Source organism: Thalassophryne amazonica, chromosome 3, assembly GCF_902500255.1.
Source record: "Thalassophryne amazonica chromosome 3, fThaAma1.1, whole genome shotgun sequence".
NCBI classification, from domain to species: domain Eukaryota; kingdom Metazoa; phylum Chordata; class Actinopteri; order Batrachoidiformes; family Batrachoididae; genus Thalassophryne; species Thalassophryne amazonica.
In genome coordinates, this window is record NC_047105.1 from 137,872,086 (window position 1) to 137,897,106 (window position 25,021).

The 25,021-nt window shown below is 41.0% G+C and overlaps 1 protein-coding gene across 1 annotated transcript in view; it reads right to left on the reverse strand.

The window, feature by feature from the left end:
- cntn3b (contactin 3b) overlaps positions 1 to 25,021 on the reverse strand; it is a 519,637-nt gene that overhangs the window by 469,562 nt on the left and 25,054 nt on the right. Inside the window, 1 exon segment of the mRNA XM_034167483.1 lies at positions 3,878 to 4,012. Coding sequence (XP_034023374.1) covers positions 3,878 to 3,932 — 55 coding nt within the window. The 5' untranslated portion in view covers positions 3,933 to 4,012.

Genomic DNA, 25,021 nt, shown 5'->3' on the forward strand with positions numbered 1-25,021 from the left:
TTTTGGAGCAACACATGCTGCCATCTAAGCAATGTCTTTTTCAGGAACATTCCTGCTTATTTCAGCAAGACAATGCCAAGCCACATTCTGCACGTGTTACAACAGCATGGCTTTGTAGTAAAAGAGTGCGGGTACTAGACTGGCCTGCCTGCAGTCCAGTCTAGTACCCGCACACATTGAAAATGTGTGGCACATTATGAAATGCAAAATACGGCTATGGAGACCCCAGACAGTTGAACAACTGAAGTCATACATCAAGCAAGAATGGGAAAGAATTCCACCTACAAAGCTTCAACAATTAGTGTCCTCAGTTCCCAAATGCTTACTGAGTGTTGTTAGAAGTAAAGGTGATGTAAGACAGTGGTAAACATACCACTGCCCCAACTTTTTTGAAACATGTTGCAGGCATCCATTTCAACATTTGCAAATATTTGCACAAAAACATTAAAGTTTATCAGTTTGAACATTAAATATCTTGTCTTTGTGGTGTATTCAATTGAATATAGGTTGAAGATGATTTGTAATCTGTTTTTATTTACATTTTACACAATGTCCCAACTTCAATGGAATTGGGGTTGTAAATTCACAAACGCCTGCTACAAATGGTCTGTGATGTAGTGCAAACACGTTACTGGTGACTAGTTAAGATCTTGCTAATTTGGAGACTAACACTTAATGCATCAGGGGAAACCACTTGTGTCAATGCACCCTAAAATAATTTATAAATGATCATTTTTAAATCAGTCATTATCATGTACTGTTATGTTCAGGTTAGCTTCAGACAACCATCATAGCATTTGTGCAGGATACGTGCGTAAAGTGTGTTGAGAAAGATTACCTTCAGCTTAGGCAAAAGAAATGTTGAGTCAAGCACAACTGATATATCAGTTGGCCATTAATATTGGCCAATATCAGCTTTTCAGGACACATCTGTATCAACATTATTTTTGCCAGTGGGATAGCTTTCATTTTACAGAATAAACAATTTAGAAAAGCACTTTGATTTTCTTGTTGGAAATGATGTCATAACATAGTTTGTTCAGCAGAGGGCACTCCAACTGTATTGTTTCCAATGTTGTCAAGCATGACTGGGACCCCATCACCCCTTGGTTGTATTAGCTAAATGAGACAGTGCAAAGCCAAAAGCTGCCATTCATTTCCAAATACATTGGGCATTTTGCAGCAACAAGAGGCAAGTGGTTGTTATATTGTCAGCTAGGTGGAGCCAGTCATGTGAAGGCAGCATGACAAACCTTGGTGTTTATATCCATAAAGGGCAAGGTCATTCATTCATTTTCTGTACCCGTTTATTTCAATTAACCCTTTGGAGTTGAGAGACACGAAGACACGTCAAAGTCACATGACCGAATTAAGAAGACATATGTATACCTTATCACATGTCTGTTTATGTATCATGCCCTGATGTATCTGTATCAGCCAAGTCCGAAGATATGTATCACATATTACAACAAAACTAAAGAACATTAATCATACACACAAATCATTTAGAACAAATAACGCAGGTAAATCAATAAATAATAAAAATACTAAAAATAATAAAAAATGAATGCCAATATGTAAATTATGGTATGTTCTTATGTCTCTCTATAAAGTCATGAGTTTTCTCTTCACTGATGTCTCACAGCTTCAGTAAGAAATTCAAGTTAAAACTCTCTCACCTTGATCAGACACATCGGTTGAATGAAATGATCTGGATCCTATATCAGGATCCTGCACTTGTCACCAGGGTATCACAAAATGGGGTTGTGTCATTGGTGGGGCTGAGAAACGGGGGCTCCTGATTGGATGAAAAGCTGAGTGATACAAAGCCTGGTATTTTCAATGTCTTTTTTTTGCACCTGTTTTAATATTTTTATCCCCCTGATTTTATTGCCACTGTTTCCAGGGCAGTAAAATTGATAGGAAAAGTGTATGATTTATCAGCCCTATTTTTTGTTGGATCTCATGAGGGCTGGTTTACGAGCATAGGGCGGATTTTTGTTGTAATATGTGATAGCATCAAATACATCACAGATGGAGTGTCAGTCTGAATGTGTGTTGAAAGTGTGGCTTTCAAACTATTTGTACATATGTTTTTGAAATTTACCATTTATATTTGCATTCTATGTTATACAAATGGTTTGTTACACGTTTGTGGTTTTCACAGTGAGAAAAAAAAAAAAAAATTTCCAGCTCTGATTTTTTTTTATGTGAATTTAGGTCCATTCTGTTAATACAGTATGTCACAATGAAAGAAAAATTGTAAAGTCACAGGTAAGGTTGTGCTGAAAAAAATGACATCAAACAAGGAAAAGTAAAGTTTTTTTAAAGGTAAATTGTAAAGGTAAATCCAAAAGTATTAAAAAAACAAAAACGGGCAGTTATATCCTGGCTCCCATAGGGTTAAGAGCCAAGGGTAGCTGGAGCCTGTCCTAGCAGTCATTGGGTGAGATGCGATGTAAACACTGGACAGGATGCCAGTCTTTAACAGGGCCACACATCAACACACACAAACACAGTCACAACAACGGTCAGTTTGAAGTGTCGAGTTAATCTAATCTGCGTATCTTTGGAAGGCAGCCAGAGCACCCAGCGGAAACCCACATGACCACAGTAACCTCTATGTTGAAAGGACCAGGTGGGAATCCTATGACCTTCTTGCTGTGAGGTAACAGTGCTAGGCACTGAGGCACCTTAGTGCCCTCAAGGTCATTTTGAAACTAAAAACATCAAACCTCAGTTACATTTGTTTGTCCAAAGGGTTTGATAATGAAATGTTCAGAATCACTGCAATTTTTATGTATATTTCAGCAGACAGATGGGTATAGTAATGTTTTCAGTCCCAAATATGGGTAGATATATTGGCACCAAACAAACAAAAACACACATTTGGCTGTGCTCTGATGCTGGGTACTGTCCATTTCACGACTGCTATCATCTGGTTTGGACACCAAATCATCTTTTCTGACCTCCTTCAATGTTTTCTGGTGGAATAACAAGGACCTTTGCTACGTACTGAGAGCAGTCATTACTCACGTGACTGCATGACATTGCATGTCTGGAAAATTAGGTCACTTTTGTTGTTTGCACAAATGACCTATGCTGTCGGCTTTCTGGTGTAAACGACCATAAGTAAGCACCTATAGCCAGCTGCCCAGGCCCCAAATGGTTAAAAAAAAGAAAAAAAGAAACACTGATGTCAGCTAATAAAGTGAGATTGCTGGAATCTTGCCTGCCCCGAGACCTGAATGTGAATTGCCCATGAGCCAATCTGAACAACATTCATTGAGATTTACAGTGTCATTTGAAGAAGGGTTGATATTATGGCTGGGTGTCTGTGTTTCTCCTGCTGGAGTCCCTAGTGGCTGCAAGGGCAGAATGAGGGTAGTGGCATGTAGATTATCCTAAAATGCAGGGCTGGTTTCTTTTCAATTCTGGTAATGAACTGGGCAGACCATCAGCACAAATGAAACAGGAATCCCGGCTGGGTCTGGATATCGTGAATATGCAGAGCAGTACACCGCTCCGGGAACCAGTGAAGGGCATCACAGTGGAATGCTGTACAGAAATGACTCCAACTTAATAATCAGTGTTGCTATGTTGGGCCAAGAAGAGATGTTTGGGTGGTTATTTGTAACTGTACCCATTCCGTCTCTTCATCAGTGCAAAAAGCTGCATATGTTATCACATATTTTACGCTTAATCATGAATGTTCTCTGCAACCTCCAACACAAGGCTGAGGGACATGCAAATATACACAGTCAAAGCAACAAGAACATTATTCTATGATGAATATGCATGAGAAATTATGGTGCAATGACAGAAGCTATGACAAGTGCAGTAAGTCATAAATATAATATGCAGTATAATATCTTACCTGTAAGGCATCCAGTGATTGATAGCAGAACAATTTGTTTCCATGGCAGCATCATCTTGAGTAACCGAGGGCGAATATAAATTTCATCCAGTGGCTTATAAGTGGAATGCTCTCCCTCGAATGCAAGAATTTAATCTGAAGGGAAAATAATTAGAGCAGATATTAAAATGTCATATTTCGAGTCAAACATGACAAGCATTCAACAGCAGCGAAACATGATTATTGTGCAGTTAAGTTACATAAACTGCTCTTACTATTTGAGAGTGAGTGAAATGAAACTGAATCTCAAGGAAGTGAGAAGAAATTCAAAAATTAGTGGCAGAAAAAACTGAGGATACAGCTTCAGGTGTCCTCAGGTGGCGCAGAAGCAGAAACAGCTGCTAAATGGGTCTGTCTTGTTTTTCTGCACATTTTTCCACTAGCTTAGCGTAGCTACTAGCTCTTAGCCGATTTAGCATGGCGGCTTCTCCTGTCTCTCCCGCACTTTTCTGCTCTGGGTGTGAAATGTTTAGTTATTCCTCGGCCTCCTTTAGCAGTAACGGTACTTGTAATAAGTGCAGCTTATTCGTAGCTTTGGAGGCCAGGCTGGGCGAAGTGGAGGCTCGGCTCCGCACCGTGGAAAATTCTACAGCTAGCCAGGCCCCTGTAGTCGGTGCGGACCAAGGTAGCTTAGCCGCCGTTAGTTCCCCCCTGGCAGATCCCGTGCAGTCGGGAAAGCAGGCTGACTGGGTGACTGTGAGGAGGAAGCGTAGCCCTAAACAGAAGCCCCGTGTACACCGTCAACCCGTTCACATTTCTAACCATTTTTCCCCACTCGACGACACACCCGCCGAGGATCAAACTCTGGTTATTGGCGACTCTGTTTTGAGAAATGTGAAGTTAGCGACACCAGCAACCATTGTCAATTGTCTTCCGGGGGCCAGAGCAGGCGACATCGAAGGACATTTGAAATTGCTGGCTAAGGCTAAGCGTAAATTTGGTAAGATTGTAATTCACGTCGGCAGTAATGACACTCGGTTACGCCAATCGGAGGTCACTAAAATTAACATTAAATCGGTGTGTAACTTTGCAAAAACAATGTCGGACTCTGTTGTTTTCTCTGGGCCCCTCCCCAATCAGACCGGGAGTGACATGTTTAGCCGCATGTTCTCCTTGAATTGCTGGCTGTCTGAGTGGTGTCCAAAAAATGAGGTGGGCTTCATTGATAATTGGCAAAGCTTCTGGGGAAAACCTGGTCTTGTTAGGAGAGACGGCATCCATCCCACTTTAGAAGGAGCAGCTCTCATTTCTAGAAATCTGGCCAATTTTTTTGGATCCTCCAAACTGTGACTGTCTAGCGTTGGGACCAGGAGGCAGAGCTGTGGTCTTATACACCTCTCTGCAGCTTCTCTCCCCCTGCCATCCCCTTATTACCCCATCCCCGTAGAGACGGTGTCTGCTCCCAGACCACCAATAACTAGCAAAAATCTATTTAAGCATAAAAATTCAAAAAGAAAAAATAATATAGCACCTTCAACTGCACCACAGACTAAAACAGTTAAATGTGGTCTATTAAACATTAGGTCTCTTTCTTCTAAGTCCCTGTTGGTAAATGATATAATAATTGATCAACGTATTGATTTATTCTGCCTAACAGAAACTTGGTTACAGCAGGATGAATATGTTAGTTTAAATGAGTCAACACCCCCGAGTCACACTAACTGTCAGAATGCTCGTAGCACGGGCCGGGGCGGAGGATTAGCAGCAATCTTCCATTCCAGCTTATTAATTAATCAAAAACCTAGACAGAGCTTTAATTCATTTGAAAGCTTGTCTCTTAGTCTTGTCCATCCAAATTGGAAGTCCCAAAAACCAGTTTTATTTGTTATTATCTATCGTCCACCTGGTCGTTACTGTGAGTTTCTCTGTGAATTTTCAGACCTTTTGTCTGACTTAGTGCTTAGCTCAGATAAGATAATTATAGTGGGCGATTTTAACATCCACACAGATGCTGAGAATGACAGCCTCAACACTGCATTTAATCTATTATTAGACTCTATCGGCTTTGCTCAAAAAGTAAATGAGTCCACCCACCACTTTAATCATATTTTAGATCTTGTTCTGACTTATGGTATGGAAATAGAAGACTTAACAGTATTCCCTGAAAACTCCCTTCTGTCTGATCATTTTTTAATAACATTTACATTTACCCTGATGGACTACCCTGCAGTGGGGAATAAGTTTCATTACACTAGAAGTCTTTCAGAAAGCGCTGTAACTAGGTTTAAGGATATGATTCCTTCTTTATGTTCTCTAATGTCATATACCAACACAGAGCAGAGTAGCTACCTAAACTCTGTAAGGGAGCTAGAGTATCTCGTCAATAGTTTTACATCCTCATTGAAGACAACTTTGGATGCTGTAGCTCCTCTGAAAAAGAGAGCTTTAAATCAGAAGTGTCTGACTCCGTGGTATAACTCACAAACTCGTAGCTTAAAGCAGATAACCCGTAAGTTGGAGAGGAAATGGCGTCTCACTAATTTAGAAGATCTTCACTTAGCCTGGAAAAAGAGTTTGTTGCTCTATAAGAAAGCCCTCCGTGAAGCTAGGACATCTTTCTACTCATCACTAATTGAAGAAAATAAGAACAACCCCAGGTTTCTTTTCAGCACTGTAGCCAGGCTGACAAAGAGTCAGAGCTCTATTGAGCTGAGTATTCCATTAACTTTAACTAGTGATGACTTCATGACTTTCTTTGCTAACAAAATTTTGACTATTAGAGAAAAAATTACTCATAACCATCCCAAAGATGTATCGTTATCTTTGGCTGCTTTCAGTGATGCCGGTATTTGGTTAGACTCTTTCTCTCCGATTGTTCTGCCTGAGTTATTTTCATTAGTTACTTCATCCAAACCATCAACATGCTTATTAGACCCCATTCCTGCCAGGCTGCTCAAGGAAGTCCTACCATTATTTAATGCTTCAATCTTAAATATGATCAATCTATCTTTGTTAGTTGGTTATGTACCACAGGCCTTTAAGGTGGCAGTAATTAAACCATTACTTAAAAAGCCATCACTTGACCCAGCTATCTTAGCTAATTATAGGCCAATCTCCAACCTTCCTTTTCTCTCAAAGATTCTTGAGAGGGTAGTTGTAAAACAGCTAACTGATCACCTGCAGAGGAATGGTATATTTGAAGAGTTTCAGTCAGGTTTTAGAATTCATCATAGTACAGAAACAGCATTAGTGAAGGTTACAAATGATCTTCTTATGGCTTCGGACAGTGGACTTATCTCTGTGCTTGTTCTGTTGGACCTCAGTGCTGCTTTTGATACTGTTGACCATAAAATTTTATTACAGAGATTAGAGCATGTCATAGGTATTAAAGGCATTGCGCTGCGGTGGTTTGAATCATATTTGTCTAATAGATTACAGTTTGTTCATGTAAATGGGGAATCTTCTTCACAGACTAAAGTTAATTATGGAGTTCCACAAGGTTCTGTGCTAGGACCAATTTTATTCACTTTATACATGCTTCCCTTGGGCAGTATTATTAGACGGTATTGCTTAAATTTTCATTGTTACGCAGATGATACCCAGCTTTATCTATCCATGAAGCCAGAGGATACACACCAATTAGCTAAACTGCAGGATTGTCTTACAGACATAAAGACATGGATGACCTCTAATTTCCTGCTTTTAAACTCAGATAAAACTGAAGTTATTGTACTTGGCCCCACAAATCTTAGAAGCATGGTGTCTAACCAGATCGTTACTCTGGATGGCATTTCCCTGATCTCTAGTAATACTGTGAGAAATCTTGGAGTTATTTTTGATCAGGATATGTCATTCAAAGCGCATATTAAACAAATATGTAGGACTGCCTTTTTGCATTTACGCAATATCTCTAAAATCAGAAAGGTCTTGTCTCAGAGTGATGCTGAAAAATTAATTCATGCATTTATTTCCTCTAGGCTGGACTATTGTAATTCATTATTATCAGGTTGTCCTAAAAGTTCCCTAAAAAGCCTTCAGTTGGTTCAGAATGCTGCAGCTAGAGTACTGACGGGGACTAGCAGGAGAGAGCATATCTCACCCGTGTTGGCCTCCCTTCATTGGCTTCCTGTTAATGCTAGAATAGAATTTAAAATTCTTCTTCTTACTTATAAGGTTTTGAATAATCAGGTCCCATCTTATCTTAGGGACCTCGTAGTACCATATTACCCCATTAGAGCGCTTCGCTCTCAGACTGCGGGCTTACTTGTAGTTCCTAGGGTTTGTAAGAGTAGAATGGGAGGCAGAGCCTTCAGCTTTCAGGCTCCTCTCCTGTGGAACCAGCTCCCAATTCAGATCAGGGAGACAGATACCCTCTCTACTTTTAAGATTAGGCTTAAAACTTTCCTTTTCGCTAAGGCTTATAGTTAGGGCTGGATCGGGTGACCCTGGACAATCCCTTGGTTATGTTGCTTTAGACGTAGACTGTGGGGGGGTTCCCATGATGCACTGTTTCTTTCTCTTTTTGCTCTGTATGCATCACTCTGCATTTAATCATTAGTGATCGATCTCTTTTTCCTGGTTCTTTCCCTCAGCCCCAACCAGTCTCAGCAGAAGACTGCCCCTCCCTGAGCCTGGTTCTGCTGGAGGTTTCTTCCTGTTAAAAGGGAGTTTTTCCTTCCCACTGTGGCCAAGTGCTTGCTCATAGGGGGTCGTTTTGACCGTTGGGGTTTTTCATAATTATTGTATGGCCTTGCCTTGCAATGTGGAGCGCCTTGGGGCAACTGTTTGTTGTGATTTGGCGCTATATAAGAAAAAAGTTGATTGATTGATTAATAGTCAAATATGAAGAGAGAAATGCCTTTTTTGAGGTCAATCATTTGTTTCCTTTCTCCTCATTTTAAGATTCAGAAATGAGCTTGTTAAGCAGGATGAGAAATCAATCAATCAATCAACTTTTTTCTTATATAGCGCCAAATCACAACAAACAGTTGCCCCAAGGCGCTCCATATTGCAAGGCAAGGCCATACAATAACCATGAAAAACCCCAACGGTCAAAACGACCCCCTATGAGCAAGCACTTGGCCACAGTGGGAAGGAAAAACTCCCTTTTAACAGGAAGAAACCTCCAGCAGAACCAGGCTCAGGGAGGGGCAGTCTTCTGCTGAGACTGGTTGGGGCTGAGGGAAAGAACCAGGAAAAAGACATGCCGAGAAGGGGGGCAGAGATCGATCACTAATGATTAAATGCAGAGTGATGCATACGGAGCAAAAAAAGAAAGAAACAGTGCATCATGGGAACCCCCCACAGTCTACGTCTAAAGCAACATAACCAAGGGATGGTCCAGGGTCACCCGATCCAGCCCTAACTATAAGCCTTAGCGAAAAGGAAAGTTTTAAGCCTAATCTTAAAAGTAGAGAGGGTATCTGTCTCCCTGATCTGAATTGGGAGCTGGTTCCACAGGAGAGGAGCCTGAAAGCTGAAGGCTCTGCCTCCCATTCTACTCTTAGAAACCCTAGGAACCACAAGTAAGCCCGCAGTCTGAGAGCGAAGCGCTCTAATGGGGTAATATGGTACTACTAGGTCCCTAAGATAAGATGGGACCTGATTATTCAAAACCTTATAAGTAAGAAGAAGAATTTTAAATTCTATTCTAGAATTAACAGGAAGCCAATGAAGAGAGGCCAACACGGGTGAGATATGCTCTCTCCTGCTAGTCCCCGTCAGTACTCTAGCTGCAGCATTCTGAACCAACTGAAGGCTTTTTAGGGAACTTTTAGGACAACCTGATAATAATGAATTACAATAGTCCAGCCTAGAGGAAATAAATGCATGAATTAGTTTTTCAGCATCACTCTGAGACAAGACCTTTCTGATTTTAGAAATATTGCGTAAATGCAAAAAGGCAGTCCTACATATTTGTTTAATATGCGCTTTGAATGACATATCCTGATCAAAAATAACTCCAAGATTTCTCACAGTATTACTAGAGATCAGGGAAATGCCATCCAGAGTAACGATCTGGTTAGACACCATGCTTCTAAGATTTGTGGGGCCAAGTACAATAACTTCAGTTTTATCTGAGTTTAAAAGCAGGAAATTAGAGGTCATCCATGTCTTTATGTCTGTAAGACAATCCTGCAGTTTAGCTAATTGGTGTGTATCCTCTGGCTTCATGGATAGATAAAGCTGGGTATCATCTGCGTAACAATGAAAATTTAAGCAATACCGTCTAATAATACTGCCCAAGGGAAGCATGTATAAGTGAATAAAATTGGTCCTAGCACAGAACCTTGTGGAACTCCATAATAACTTTAGTCTGTGAAGAAGATTCCCCATTTACATGAACAAACTGTAATCTATTAGACAAATATGATTCAAACCACCGCAGCACAATGCCTTTAATACCTATGACATGCTCTAATCTCTGTAATAAAATTTTATGGTCAACAGTATCAAAAGCAGCACTGAGGTCCAACAGAACAAGCACAGAGATAAGTCCACTGTCCGAAGCCATAAGAAGATCATTTGTAACCTTCACTAATGCTGTTTCTGTACTATGATGAATTCTAAAACCTGACTGAAACTCTTCAAATAGACCATTCCTCTGCAGGTGATCAGTTAGCTGTTTTACAACTACCCTCTCAAGAATCTTTGAGAGAAAAGGAAGGTTGGAGATTGGCCTATAATTAGCTAAGATAGCTGGGTCAAGTGATGGCTTTTTAAGTAATGGTTTAATTACTGCCACCTTAAAGGCCTGTGGTACATAACCAACTAACAAAGATAGATTGATCATATTTAAGATTGAAGCATTAAATAATGGTAGGACTTCCTTGAGCAGCCTGGCAGGAATGGGGTCTAATAAGCATGTTGATGGTTTGGATGAAGTAACTAATGAAAATAACTCAGACAGAACAATCGGAGAGAAAGAGTCTAACCAAATACCGGCATCACTGAAAGCAGCCAAAGATAACGATACGTCTTTGGGATGGTTATGAGTAATTTTTTCTCTAATAGTCAAAATTTTGTTAGCAAAGAAAGTCATGAAGTCATTACTAGTTAAAGTTAATGGAATACTCAGCTCAATAGAGCTCTGACTCTTTGTCAGCCTGGCTACAGTGCTGAAAAGAAACCTGGGGTTGTTCTTATTTTCTTCAATTAGTGATGAGTAGAAAGATGTCCTAGCTTCACGAAGGGCTTTCTTATAGAGCAACAAACTCTTTTTCCAGGCTAAGTGAAGATCTTCTAAATTAGTGAGACGCCATTTCCTCTCCAACTTACGGGTTATCTGCTTTAAGCTACGAGTTTGTGAGTTATACCACGGAGTCAGACACTTCTGATTTAAAGCTCTCTTTTTCAGAGGAGCTACAGCATCCAAAGTTGTCTTCAATGAGGATGTAAAACTATTGACAAGATACTCTAACTCCCTTACAGAGTTTAGGTAGCTACTCTGCTCTGTGTTGGTATATGACATTAGAGAACATAAAGAAGGAATCATATCCTTAAACCTAGTTACAGCGCTTTCTGAAAGACTTCTAGTGTAATGAAACTTATTCCCCACTGCAGGGTAGTCCATCAGGGTAAATGTAAATGTTATTAAAAAATGATCAGACAAAAGGGAGTTTTCAGGGAATAAGGTTAAGTCTTCTATTTCCATACCATAAGTCAGAACAAGATCTAAAATATGATTAAAGTGGTGGGTGGACTCATTTACTTTTTGAGCAAAGCCGATAGAGTCTAATAATAGATTAAATGCAGTGTTGAGGCTGTCATTCTCAGCATCTGTGTGGATGTTAAAATCGCCCACTATAATTATCTTATCTGAGCTAAGCACTAAGTCAGACAAAAGGTCTGAAAATTCACAGAGAAACTCACAGTAACGAGCAGGTGGACGATAGATAATAACAAATAAAACTGGTTTTTGGGACTTCCAATTTGGATGGACAAGACTAAGAGACAAGCTTTCAAATGAATTAAAGCTCTGTCTAGGTTTTTGATTAATTAATAAGCTGGAATGGAAGATTGCTGCTAATCCTCCGCCCCGGCCCGTGCTACGAGCATTCTGACAGTTAGTGTGACTCGGGGGTGTTGACTCATTTAAACTAACATATTCATCCTGCTGTAACCAAGTTTCTGTTAGGCAGAATAAATCAATACTTTGATCAATTATTATATCATTTACCAACAGGGACTTAGAAGAAAGAGACCTAATGTTTAATAGACCACATTTAACTGTTTTAGTCTGTGGTGCAATTGAAGGTGCTATATTATTTTTTCTTTTGAATTTTTATGCTTAAATAGATTTTTGCTAGTTATTGGTGGTCTGGGAGCAGGCACCGTCTCTACGGGGATGGGGTAATAAGGGGATGGCAGGGGGAGAGAAGCTGCAGAGAGGTGTATAAGACCACAGCTCTGCCTCCTGGTCCCAACGCTAGACAGTCACAGTTTGGAGGATCCCAAAAAATTGGCCAGATTTCTAGAAATGAGAGCTGCTCCCTCTAAAGTGGGATGGATGCCGTCTCTCCTAACAAGACCAGGTTTTCCCCAGAAGCTTTGCCAATTATCAATGAAGCCCACCTCATTTTTTGGACACCACTCAGACAGCCAGCAATTCAAGGAGAACATGCGGCTAAACATGTCACTCCCGGTCTGATTGGGGAGGGGCCCAGAGAAAACAACAGAGTCCGACATTGTTTTTGCAAAGTTACACACCGATTCAATGTTAATTTTAGTGACCTCCGATTGGCGTAACCGAGTGTCATTACTGCCGACGTGAATTACAATCTTACCAAATTTACGCTTAGCCTTAGCCAGCAATTTCAAATGTCCTTCGATGTTGCCTGCTCTGGCCCCCGGAAGACAATTGACAATGGTTGCTGGTGTCGCTAACTTCACATTTCTCAAAACAGAGTCGCCAATAACCAGAGTTTGATCCTCGGCGAGTGTATCGTCGAGTGGGGAAAAACGGTTAGAGATGTGAACGGGTTGACGGTGTACACGGGGCTTCTGTTTAGGGCTACGCTTCCTCCTCACAGTCACCCAGTCAGCCTGCCTTCCCGACTGCACGGGGTCTGCCAGGGGGGAACTAACGGCGGCTAAGCTACCTTGGTCTGCACCGACTACAGGGGCCTGGCTAGCTGTAGAATTTTCCACGGTGCGGAGCCGAGCCTCCAATTCGCCCAGCCTGGCCTCCAAAGCTACGAATAAGCTGCACTTATTACAAGTACCGTTACTGCTAAAAGAGGCCGAGGAATAACTAAACATTTCACACCCAGAGCAGAAAAGTACGGGAGAGACAGGAGAAGCCGCCATGCTAAAACGGCTAAGAGCTAGTAGCTACGCTAAGCTAGCGGATTCCCAAACAGGGAATCCGACACTAGACAGGCTGTGGAGCAGCACAGGTAACGCACGACAACAGTGCTAAAATAAAATAAAAATCCACTAGACAGGCTGTGGAGCAGCACAGGTAACGCACAACAACAGTGCTAAAAAATAAAATAAAATAAAAATAAAAATCCACTGGACAGGCTGTGGAGCAGCACAGGCAACGCACGACAACAGTGCTAAAACAAAATAAAAATCCACTAGACAGGCTGTGGAGCAGCACAGGTAACGCACGACAACAGTGCTAAAATAAAATAAAAATCCACTAGACAGGCTGTGGAGCAGCACAGGCAACGCACGACAACAGTGCTAAAACAAAATAAAAATCCACTAGACAGGCTGTGGAGCAGCACAGGTAATGCACGACAACAGTGCTAAAATAAAATAAAAATCAACTAGACAGGCTGTGGAGCAGCACAGGCAACGCACGACAACAGTGCTAAAACAAAATAAAAATCCACTAGACAGGCTGTGGAGCAGCACAGGTAATGCACGACAACAGTGCTAAAATAAAATAAAAATCCACTAGACAGGCTGTGGAGCAGCACAGGTAACGCACAACAACAGTGCTAAAAAATAAAATAAAATAAAAATAAAAATCCACTGGACAGGCTGTGGAGCAGCACAGGCAACGCACGACAACAGTGCTAAAACAAAATAAAAATCCACTAGACAGGCTGTGGAGCAGCACAGGTAACGCACGACAACAGTGCTAAATAAAAATCCACTGGACAGGCTGTGGAGCAGCACAGGTAACGCACGACAACAGTGCTAAAAAAATAAAATAAAATAAAATCAAAATCAAAATCCACTGGACAGGCTGTGGAGCAGCACAGGTAACGCACGACAACGGTGCCAAAACAAAACAAAAAACCACTAGACAGGCTGTGGAGCAGCACAGGTAACGCACGACAACAGTGGTAAAAAATAAAATAAAAATCCACTGGACAGGCTGTGGAGCAGCACAGGTAACGCACGACAACAGTGCTAAAAAAAATAAAATAAAAATCCACTGGACAGGCTGTGGAGCAGCACAGGTAACACACGACAACAGTGGTAAAAAATAAAATAGAAATCCACTGGACAGGCTGTGGAACAGCACAGGTAACACACGACAACAGTGGTAAAAAATAAAATAAAAATCCACTAGACAGGCTGTGGAGCAGCACAGGTAACACACGACAACAGTGCTAAAAAAAAATAAAATCAAAATCCACTGGACAGGCTGTGGAGCAGCACAGGTAACACACGACAACAGTGCTAAAAAATAAAATAAAAATCCACTGAACAGGCTGTGGAGCAGCACAGGTAACGCACGACAACAGTGCTAAAAAAAATAAAATAAAAATCCACTGGACAGGCTGTGGAGCAGCACAGGTAACACACGACAACAGTGGTAAAAAATAAAATAGAAATCCACTGGACAGGCTGTGGAACAGCACAGGTAACACACGACAACAGTGGTAAAAAATAAAATAAAAATCCACTAGACAGGCTGTGGAGCAGCACAGGTAACACACGACAACAGTGCTAAAAAAAAATAAAATCAAAATCAAAATCCACTGGACAGGCTGTGGAGCAGCACAGGTAACACACGACAACAGTGCTAAAATAAAATAAAAATCCACTAGGCAGGCTGTGGAGCAGCACGACAACAGTGCTAAAAAATAAAATAAAAATAAAAACGAAAGCGTTAGCAAGCTAGTTAGCTTGCCAACGCTGATGAAGGTTAGCTGATAAAAGTGCTCCGTCGCGATGCTTCGACCGTTAGAGGTCTTCTTTAGGCGTTGGAGCACGGTGAAAAAGTAAAAAAAAAAGTAAAAAAGTAAAAAAGTCTTGAAAAAGACTGTTAAGTCAAAGAACTCAAACAGCTCAGTTCAAACAGCTAACAGATACAGCAGAACACCGCTGTGCTCTGTGAATGATCTTCTGCTTACAATGGATTCGGACACCACTACGGTTCCGTTCACTGTCAGTAATGTGCTTACTGACAGTGTGACTTGTCATTAATGACTTCACTGCTGACAGTGTGACTTGTCATTAACAGCGAGAGCTATTAATAGAGCTACTATTAATAGTTGCTCTCACAATGTGTAGCACCGTTCAAGAAAAGAACATTTCAGACCTGAACTAAATATTTAGTGTGCAATGACAGAAAACAAAGTGACTATTTTCATCTTTATATCATTGCTTCACATTCCCTTACATCAAATATTCTCAAACATTTGAACCATGACTCATCTATATTATAATTGCCAAGTGTCCTCTGTGTGAAAACTGGGGAGGGCTGGCATTTGTTGTTTGGTATACTTATGTATTTTGGGTCAAGGATGAATGCTGTGAAAACAGAGTTCATAGACCTAATATTTTTGGAGAAATCAGGGATATTAGTTAACAACAGTGAACAATGGACATTGTGCTGCAATGCACCATGGGAGTTCAGGGTTTTGGTGTTTTAAATGTTGTTGTGCTTCATGTTAGTTTAACAATGTTGTTAGTGTTATTGATTTATTGTGTTTTTGTAGTTGAATTGGTTTTGTCAGTTTAGTTAACTGCCATGTTGGTTACCATGAGTGAGAAGTGTAGTGGGTTTGATGTCTTCTGGCATCATCTCTATTTGTAGATTTGTGAAAACAAAACACCTGCTTCTGGCAGAATGCAGAAAAAACGAAAAGCTCAGCATATGTGCGTGCTTTTCTTTGTTCATATAACTTCGATCATGGACAAACTGGGGAGAGCTGACATTTGCAATTTGGTATGCTTATGTATTTTGGGTCAAGGATGAACTCTGCCAAAACAGAATGTTGATTGGATTAATACTCTTGGAGAAACTACAGATAATAGCTAACAACACTGAACTATGAATACATGGTATTTCATTAGGGGGTGGTATCTATGTATTAACCCTGATAGCAGAGGTCTCAAACTCATTCCAGAAAGGGCCAAGAGGTGCAGGCTTTCTTTGCAACCACCCACTCCACCAGGTGATTTCATGGATTAACTGATTCCACCTGCTCAGAGTGATGTTAATCAGTGAAATCAACTGGTGGAGTGGGTGATTGCAAAGAGAGCTTGCACCCTCTTGGCCCTTTCTCGAACGAGTTTGAGACCTCTGCCTTATAGGGTCTTTGCTTTTTGTTACACAGGGAGTCCAACTGGATCTGGTGGACCCATTTGACCTATTGAGATATCCCATAATCCCTTGCGCACCAGAGAGTCACTGCAATCAAGACAACATCGAGAAACCACAAAATGACAATTGGAAATGAACATTATCCTACCAAAATGTAATTTTTTTATGCTTTTCATCATGTAAATAAGAGACTGCTGCATGAGGCCCTGAAAACTTGTTAAAACAAATATTCCAAATATTCTGTGTCTGCTACATTTAAGCTGCATGGAATTTAATAAATGAAAACTGAATTTCAGACATTTTATATATATTACTCTGGAACAAAGTGGACAAACAGTGCTGTCAAGGACAATAAGCAGGGAGTTAAAGAGCAAACTTCACTTACCCCCAGAACGACATGAACAGGAAGCAATCACAGCTCACAGCAATTCCCATTGTAAATAACAGAAACAACCTGAGCTTCTTGCATGTTTACATAAAACAAACACAATAACAACATCTATATACCCAGATAATATATTCACGAGAGTTTTAGGCACAATATACAAAGAGTTTTATGTTGAGATGTTAATGCTGTTGTCCGTGTGCAGTGGTTAAATTGCAGCCGTATCAGACTGTCGAACTCAGCCACATGGGGTGTGCAGCCAGTACATTCTGAGTGCCAGTCCCAAGCCAGGATAAATGAGGAGGGTTGCGTCAGGAAGGGCATCCGGCGTAAAACAAGTCAACCCAACTATGCAGACTCAGAATCGAATTCCCATACCGGATCGGTCGCAGCCCGGGTTAACAACGTCCGCCACCAGTGCTATTGCCCAACAGGGTGCCGGTGGAAATTGGGCTACTGCTGGGCGAAGACGACGAAGAAGTGGAGGAAAACGTTGCCACGAACAGCGGAAGAAGAAGAAAACTAGAAGGGTGGAAATGAGAGTGGGGACTTTGAATGTTGGTAGTATGACTGGTAAAGGGAGAGAACTGGCTGATATGATGGAGAGGAGAAAGGTAGACATATTGTGTGTGCAAGAGACCAAGTGGAAGGGAAGCAAGAGCATCGGCGGTGGGTACAAGTTGTTGTACCATAGTGAGGATGATCAAAGACAGTCTGGAGTTACCTGTAAGTGCTGTGACAGTTAGAAGACACCGGTGTGAAGCTAATTCATGTGCAAGAATCCCCCGCAAAGTTCCTCTGTTAAATAAAAGACGTGCAGAAGATGTTACAATTTGCCAAAGAACACATCAACTGGCCGAAAGAGAAATGGAGGAATATTTTGCGGACTGATGAGAGTAAAACTGTTATTTTTGGGTCCAAGGGCCACAGACAGTTTGTGAGATGACCCCCAAACTCTGAATTCAAGCCACAGTTCACAGTGAAGACAGTGAAGCATGGTGGTGCAAGCATCATGATATGGGCATGTTTCTCCTACTATGGTGTTGGGCCTATATATTGCATACCAGGTACCATGGATCAGTTTGGATATGTCAAAATACTTGAAACGGTCATGTTGTCTTATGCTGAAGAGGACATGCCCTTGAAATGGGTGTTTCAACAAGACAATGACCCCAAGCACACTAGTAAGGGAGCAAATTCTTGGTTCAAAACCAACAAAATTAATGCCACACAGATGTGAAGAAATCATGAAAAACTGTGGTTATACAACTAAATACTAGTTTAGTGATTCACGGGATTGCTAAAAAAGCAGTGTGAACATAATGGTTTTGAGTTTGTAGGATCAACAGCAGATGCTACTATTATTGTGAACACCCCCTTTTCTACTTTTTTTACTAATATCCCAATTTCTTAGCCTTAAGAGTGTGCATATCATGAATGCTTGGTCTTGTTGGATTTGTGAGACTCTACTGAATCTACTGGTACCTTGTTTCCCATGTAACAATAAGAAATATACTCAAAACCTGGATTAATCGTTTTAGTCACATAGCACTACTATTATTCTGAACACTACCGTATGTACTTCTTTTTCTACATCACCATTAAAATCCGCTGTCTCTTCCAATATCAACTGTAAGGCAGCCTGAACAAAGTCAAAAGTCAAAGTGTCTTTGACTTTTGACTTTGGTAATGGTAATGGTACTTTTGAGAGCCAACCACCAGTAGAGGCTTGCTTGCCTCTACTGGTGGTTGGCTCTCACTGCGGTATTGTATCACTTCCTGTTCCAGAGCACAGCGGTGTTTTGCTGTATCTGTTAGCTGTTTAATCTGCACAGTTCATTGATCTAGTTACCTAGATAACGATTTGTTTCACAGTGTAATCTTCACGCGCCTTAACTAAAGCACTCCCTCTGCTGAATCACCTCTAAATTATTTACACATTATTCACTTTGTGTGTCTTTAGGAATCCACTAGCTTAGTGCAGCTACTAGCTCTTAGCCGGTTTAGCATGGCGGTTCTCCTGTCTCTCCTGCACTTTTCTGCTCTGGGTGTGAAATGTTTAGTTATTCCTCGGCCTCATTTAGCAGTAATGGTACTTGTAATAAGTGTAGCTTATTCGTAGCTTTGGAGGCCAGGCTGGGCGAACTGGAGACTCGGCTCTGCACCGTGGAAAATTCTACAGCTAGCCAGGCCCCTGTAGTCGGTGCGGACCAAGGTAGCTTAGCCGCCGTTAGTTTCCCTCTGGCAGATCCCGAGCAGCCGGGAAAGCAGGCCGACTGGGTGACTGTGAGGAGGAAGCGTAGTTCTAAACAGAAGCCCCCTGTACACCGTCAACCCCTTCACATTTCTAACCGTTTTTCCCCACTCGACGACACACCCGCCGAGGATCAAACTCTGGTTATTGGCGACTCTGTTTTGAGAAATGTGAAGTTAGTGACACCAGCAACCATAGTCATGGTCAATTGAGAAGTTGGATGTCTAGTAACTTCCTACTTTTAAATTCTGATAAGACTGAGGTTATGGTTTTTGGTCCAGCGAGATATCGGCATCAATTTGATCAGCTAGCATTTAGCTTAGGTCCGTGTGTTATACATCATACGGATAAAGTGAGGAACCTTGGAGTAATTTTTGATCCTACATTGTCCTTTGATCTCCACATTAGAGACATTACAAGGACTGCCTTTTTTCATTTGCGAAATATAGCGAGGAATCGTCCTATTCTGTCTATGGCTGATGCTGAGACTTTGATTCATGCGTTTGTCTCTTCTAGATTGGACTATTGTAATGCTCTATTCTCTGGCTTACCGCAGTCCAGGATCAGGGGTCTTCAATTGGTTTAGAATGCTGCTGCCAGACTTTTGACACGGAGCAGAAAGTTTGACCACATTACGCCAATCTTGGCGTCCCCTGCACTGGCTTCCTGTTTCTGCAAGATCGGATTTTAAAGTATTGATTTTAGTTTATAAAATTGTTCATGGACTTGCACCTCCCTATCTGGCTGACTTGATAAGCCCCTATGTACCAGCTCGGGCCCTGCGTTCTCAGGGTGCAGGACTTCTGTGTGTTCCCAGGGTGAATAAGAAGTCTGCCGGTCACAGAGCTTTCTCCTATCGTGCCCCAGCTCTGTGGAACGATCTGCCGGCACACATTCGGCAGTCGGACACTGTGGAGACTTTTAAATCACGTTTAAAGACTCATTTATTTTCCCTGTTTTATCATTAGTGTTATGATGTGTTTTTAATCTTGTACTTTTTTACTGCTGTTTTTTTTCTTATGGTTGTTTTTATTGTGTTTTAAATTTTTAACTGTTTTTATGTTGTGAAGCGCCTTGAGACGATACTGTCGTGAATTGGCGCTATATAAATTAATAAATTTGAATTTGAATTTAAATTTGAACTTAAATTTGAATTGTCTTCCGGGGGCCAGAGCAGGCGACATTGAAGGAAATTTGAAACTGCTGGCTAAGGCTAAGCGTAAATTTGGTAAGATTGTAATTCACGTCGGCAGTAATGACACCCGGTTACGCCAATTGGAGGTCACTAAAATTTACATTGAATCAGTGTGTAACTTTGCAAAAACAATGTCGGACTCTGTAGTTTTCTCTGGGCCCCTCCCCAGTCGGACCGGGAGTGACATGTTTAGCCGCATGTTCTCCTTCAATTGCTGGCTGTCTGAGTGGTGTCCAAAAAATGAGGTGGGCTTCATAGATAATTGGCAAAGCTTCTGGGGAAAACCTGGTCTTGTTAGGAGAGACGGCATCCATCCCACTTTGGATGGAGCAGCTCTCATTTCTAGAAATCTGGCCAATTTTCTTAAATCCTCCAAACCGTGACTATCCAGGGTTGGGACCAGGAAGCAGAGTTGTAGTCTTACACACCTCTCTGCAGCTTCTCTCCCCCTGCCATCCCCTCATTACCCCATCCCCGGAGAGACGGTGCCTGCTCCCAGACCACCAATAACCAGCAAAAATCTATTTAAGCATAAAAATTCAAAAAGAAAAAATAATATAGCACCTTCAACTGCACCACAGACTAAAACAGTTAAATGTGGTCTATTAAACATTAGGTCTCTCTCTTCTAAGTCCCTGTTAGTAAATGATATAATAATTGATCAACATATTGATTTATTCTGCCTTACAGAAACCTGGTTACATGAGTCAACACCCCCGAGTCACACTAACTGCCAGAATGCTCGTAGCACGGGCCGAGGCGGAGGATTAGCAGCAATCTTCCATTCCAGCTTATTAATTAATCAAAAACCCAGACAGAGCTTTAATTCATTTGAAAGCTTGACTCTTAGTCTTGTCCATCCAAATTGGAAGTCCCAAAAACCAGTTTTATTTGTTATTATCTATTGTCCACCTGGTCGTTACTGTGAGTTTCTCTGTGAATTTTCAGACCTTTTGTCTGACTTAGTGCTTAGCTCAGATAAGATAATTATAGTGGGCGATTTTAACATCCACACTGATGCTGAGAATGACAGCCTCAACACTGCATTTAATCTATTATTAGACTCAATTGGCTTTGCTCAAAATGTAAATGAGTCCACCCACCACTTTAATCATATCTTAGATCTTGTTCTGACTTATGGTATGGAAATTGAAGACTTAACAGTATTCCCTGAAAACTCCCTTCTGTCTGATCATTTCTTAATAACATTTACATTTACTCTGATGGACTACCCAGCAGTGGGGAATAAGTTTCATTACACTAGAAGTCTTTCAGAAAGCGCTGTAACTAGGTTTAAGGATATGATTCCTTCTTTATGTTCTCTAATGCCATATACCAACACAGTGCAGAGTAGCTACCTAAACTCTGTAAGTGAGATAGAGTATCTCGTCAATAGTTTTACATCCTCATTGAAGACAACTTTGGATGCTGTAGCTCCTCTGAAAAAGAGAGCTTTAAATCAAAAGTGCCTGACTCCGTGGTATAACTCACAAACTCGCAGCTTAAAGCAGATAACCCGTACGTTGGAGAGGAAATGGCGTCTCACTAATTTAGAAGATCTTCACTTAGCCTGGAAAAAGAGTCTGTTGCTCTATAAAAGAGCCCTCCGTAAAACTAGGACATCTTACTACTCATCACTATTTGAAGAAAATAAGAACAACCGCAGTTTTCTTTTCAGCACTGTAGCCAGGCTGACAAAGAGTCAGAGCTCTATTGAGCCGAGTATTCCTTTAACTAGTAATGACTTCATGACTTTCTTTGCTAATAAAATTTTAACTATTAGAGAAAAAATTACTCATAACCATCCCAAAGACGTATCGTTATCTTTGGCTGCTTTCAGTGATGCCGGTATTTGGTTAGACTCTTTCTCTCAGATTGTTTTGTCTGAGTTATTTTCATTAGTTACTTCATCCAAACCATCAACATGTCTATTAGACCCCATTCCTACCAGGCTGCTCAAGGAAGCCCTACCATTATTTAATGCTTCAATCTTAAATATGATCAGTCTATCTTTATTAGTTGGCTATGTACCACAGGCTTTTAAGGTGGCAGTAATTAAACCATTACTTAAAAAGCCATCACTTGACCCAGCTATCTTAGCTAATTATAGGCCAATCTCCAACCTTCCTTTTCTCTCAAAAATTCTTGAAAGGGTAGTTGTAAAACAGCTAACTGATCATCTGCAGAGGAATGGTCTATTTGAAGAGTTTCAGTCAGGTTTTAGAATTCATCATAGTACAGAAACAGCATTAGTGAAGGTTACAAATGATCTTCTTATGGCCTCAGACAGTGGACTCATCTCTGTGCTTGTTCTGTTAGACCTCAGTGCTGCTTTTGATACTGTTGACCATAAAATTTTATTACAGAGATTAGAGCATGCCATAGGTATTAAAGGCACTGCGCTGCGGTGGTTTGAATTTATTTATCTAATAGATTACAATTTGTTCATGTAAATGGGGAATCTTCTTCACAGACTAAGGTTAATTATGGAGTTCCACAAGGTTCTGTGCTAGGACCAATTTTATTCACTTTATACATGCTTCCTTTAGGCAGTATTATTAGACGGCATTGCTTAAATTTTCATTGTTACGCAGATGATACCCAGCTTCATCTATCCATGAAGCCAGAGGACACACACCAATTAGCTAAACTGCAGGATTGTCTTACAGACATAAAGACATGGATGACCTCTAATTTCCTGCTTTTAAACTCAGATAAAACTGAAGTTATTGTACTTGGCCCCACAAATCTTAGAAACATGGTGTCTAACCAGATCCTTACTCTGGATGGCATTACCCTGACCTCTAGTAATACTGTGAGAAATCTTGGAGTCATTTTTGATCAGGATATGTCATTCAAAGTGCATATTAAACAAATATGTAGGACTGCTTTTTTGCATTTATGCAATATCTCTAAAATTAGAAAGGTCTTGTCTCAGAGTGATGCTGAAAAACTAATTCATGCATTTATTTCCTCTAGGCTGGATTATTGTAATTCATTATTATCAGGTAGTCCTAAAAGTTCCCTGAAAGGTCTTCAGTTAATTCAAAATGCTGCAGCTAGAGTACTAACGGGGACTAGAAGGAGAGAGCATATCTCACCCATATTGGCTTCTCTTCATTGGCTTCCTGTTAATTCTAGAATAGAATTTAAAATTCTTCTTCTTACTTATAAGGTTTTGAATAATCAGGTCCCATCTTATCTTAGGGACCTCACAGTACCATATCACCCCAATAGAGCGCTTCGCTCTCAGACTGCAGGCTTACTTGTAGTTCCTAGGGTTTGTAAGAGTAGAATGGGAGGCAGAGCCTTCAGCTTTCAGGCTCCTCTCCTGTGGAACCAGCTCCCAATTCAGATCAGGGAGACAGACACCCTCTCTACTTTTAAGATTAGGTTTAAAACTTTCCTTTTTGCTAAAGCTTATAGTTAGGGCTGGATCAGGTGACCCTGAACCATCCCTTAGTTATGCTGCTATAGACGTAGACTGCTGGGGGGTTCCCATGATGCACTGTTTCTTTCTCTTTTTGCTCTGTATGCACCACTCTGCATTTAATCATTATTGATTGATCTCTGCTCCCCTCCACAGCATGTCTTTTTCCTGGTTCTCTCCCTCAGCCCCAACCAGTCCCAGCAGAAGACTGCCCCTCCCTGAGCCTGGTTCTGCTGGTGGTTTCTTCCTGTTAAAAGGGAGTTTTTCCTTCCCACTGTCGCCAAGTGCTTGCTCACACGGGGTCGTTTTGAGCGTTGGGGTTTTTACGTAATTATTGTATGGCCTTGCCTTACAATATAAAGCGCCTTGGGGCAACTGTTTGTTGTGATTTGGCGCTATATAAATAAAATTGATTGATTGACAGATCAGGGAGCAGGTGGATCTGATACACTGCACTTCACTCTCATTTAATGCTCTGCTTTATAACAATGGACTGGAAATGCAAGCGCATAATCACACAAAACAGCATTTTAAAAACAATGTTTAGCCAGCAACCATTTTTTAAGTATTCCCACCAATTATCAGGGGACGTTTAGGATAAATGAAGTCACTCAGTGAGGAGATCTGCTAAATTTAACTCCATAAAAAGTACTGCATATTCAACTCTGGCATTTTCTGTTCTGATAGATATACACAAGGACCAGGTACACTCTTATTTTGGGCAATGTTGGCATGTTGGACATGAACAGTAATCAGAATATAAACTAGAGCACCATGCTGGCAGAGTGCAAACCTCCACCAACACTAATTCCCAAGTCCACAAATTTTTACCTTGGAAAAAGGTTTTAAAAGTCAAAGTCCTGTTAGAAGTGACTTTTCATAAGATAAAATATACTACAAACTAGAGATCAAAAGGGATTTTCAATATTAAAGATAATCAAATATCCACTAAATCCGCAATAGGGATCAAATGCAGATCAAACTTAGTCTGTTCATTAACAGTGCCAGTTTGCACCTCACTGGCACAAATGAGAGTCACTGAGGCACTTTTGATTGAGATATAATGCAAATTCTAATCCAATTACAGGAATGAACGAGAGCAGGTGGATTCATCGATCTGTGCGCACAGATTTGCCCAGTGGATTGGACCGCGCGCTTCTCGTTACAGCTTCTCCAGGACTCTGTGGTGCAGAACTCTGCTGCAGCACTGACTCCTGGAACACAGAGCAGGCTCCAGGTGTGGAGAACACAGGACTTAAGGTAGAGAACCCCCCCCCCACACACACACTCAAAAAAAGTCCAAAACATCTTTTTCTTTTTTCTTTTTTTTTTTTTTGTTGGCCACTAACACAGTCAGGACAGTCTTTACCAACACCAACAAAAATGC